Source organism: Cyprinodon variegatus, unplaced genomic scaffold, assembly GCF_000732505.1.
Source record: "Cyprinodon variegatus isolate N-32 unplaced genomic scaffold, C_variegatus-1.0 Scaffold46, whole genome shotgun sequence".
NCBI lineage: Eukaryota > Metazoa > Chordata > Actinopteri > Cyprinodontiformes > Cyprinodontidae > Cyprinodon > Cyprinodon variegatus.
Genome location: NW_015150499.1, coordinates 1,503,213 through 1,504,716, shown reverse-complemented (window position 1 = coordinate 1,504,716; position 1,504 = coordinate 1,503,213). Strand labels below are relative to the sequence as shown.

Sequence of the window (1,504 nt, the reverse complement as noted above, 5' to 3'; positions counted from 1 at the left end):
AACTGATAAAGAGAAATGTGTGTTGTAAATTGGCACCTTATAAATAAACATAATTGAATTGATTTATTAGGGTCAGTAAAAATCACAAAAACAAGAAAAAACTTCAGTTAAAAGAAATCCATTCAATGTTTAAATTCTTCACACTCATGTTAAACATTTTATTCAAAGATTTTTATTCGTCCCATACAGACAGAGAGAACAATTATTGCTGACTGTCTCCTGATCTCCTGTGAGAAACATATTTGCTCCCTGGGTCATCATTTTACTGATGCCGTTGTTTTTTATTTAAGTTCTACATCAGAGTTGTAATTGTTGAGGACTGACATCATTTAATTTGTACATTTGTGTGTACAACACACTTTGTAACCAAGAGAGAAGAGACAGCCATCAATTGTCCAGTCACCATAGCAACCAGTTTGATGTAATACACCATGTGCTGTTCAGGCTAAAGTGAAACACTAAGTAAAACACTGAATAGTCAAATAATTTAATACAAAATGTAGAAAAAACAAGAAAAGTGTCAGATGGCAAGCTGCCATTGACGGCACTTTTTTGGCTACTAAGAATCTCTAGCTGACCTTTAGTTCAGTAACATTTTCAGCACCTGCTGCTGATAAAGTGGTTTCCACCTGGTAACAGTTAAATCATGCTGTGACTCAGCTGCTGCACCAGGAGATTCAGTCTGCATGCAAGGCTGATTTTCTTCTCAAGACTGAATGCAGTTCTTCTTCTGATGCCGCCGGCGGCTTTTTAAACCTGAAGAAACAAAAAGAAGCAAAATAATCATTCAGCATCTCCGTCCACAGGCTAAAACTACCGATTCACAGCACCCTGTGACCGGCAATTGATAATAAAGGGAATTTCAAACTAATCAGATTTCAAATCTATGCTTGCTGTTGTAGAATTCACTCTTAGAGGAGCAAAGTTGCTGGCTTTGTGTCGCTGACTTTGCAGCAATGCCTCATACTGTGCATGCATGTGGCAACACGGGAAAACTCCCCTTTAACAGGAAGAAACTAGCGGAATCAGAACCAGGCTCAGTTTCTGTCTGTCATGACAGGCTGAAGATTTGAGAGGATGACATAGACACAAAAAAACCCCACAGAAAATAACTGGGCCAACAGTATTTCTTTTTTCCACATGGAAGACTGTAGTTCTTACAGTAACTTGTTCCTAAAGAGAACAGAGCTGAGCCGGTTCTCCTATCAGCAGGATGAAGCAAATGATGCATTTAATAACTTAGCCAATAAATCTAGGAGAGGGTTAAACCAACAATGAGAACTGAATTATGCACCTATAAATACTGATTTAGTGATATTTAGTTAATGTTTTATTCATTGTTTTTGCATGAGTCTGTCCTGCTGACTATATTAGCAATGTGAGACTCCAAAACTGACTTTCCTCGTGCGATTAACAGCTTTTATTTTGTAGTTCCTCCCAAAGCGGATGTGTTTTAAATGGTAAATGGCCTGTACTTATATAGCACCTTTATTCAAGTCAGGAG

The 1,504-nt window shown here is 37.8% G+C and overlaps 1 protein-coding gene across 1 annotated transcript in view; it reads right to left on the bottom strand.

Annotated features, from left to right (window-relative positions):
* Positions 1–74: 74 nt before the first annotated feature.
* The window catches only part of LOC107082014 (protein FAM83F-like), a 25,455-nt gene continuing 24,025 nt past the window's right edge, over positions 75–1,504 (bottom strand). The window contains exon 5 of the mRNA XM_015370432.1: positions 75–756. Within this exon, the coding sequence (XP_015225918.1) occupies positions 707–756 (50 nt within the window). The 3' untranslated portion in view covers positions 75–706. The remainder of the gene's footprint in view (positions 757–1,504) is intronic.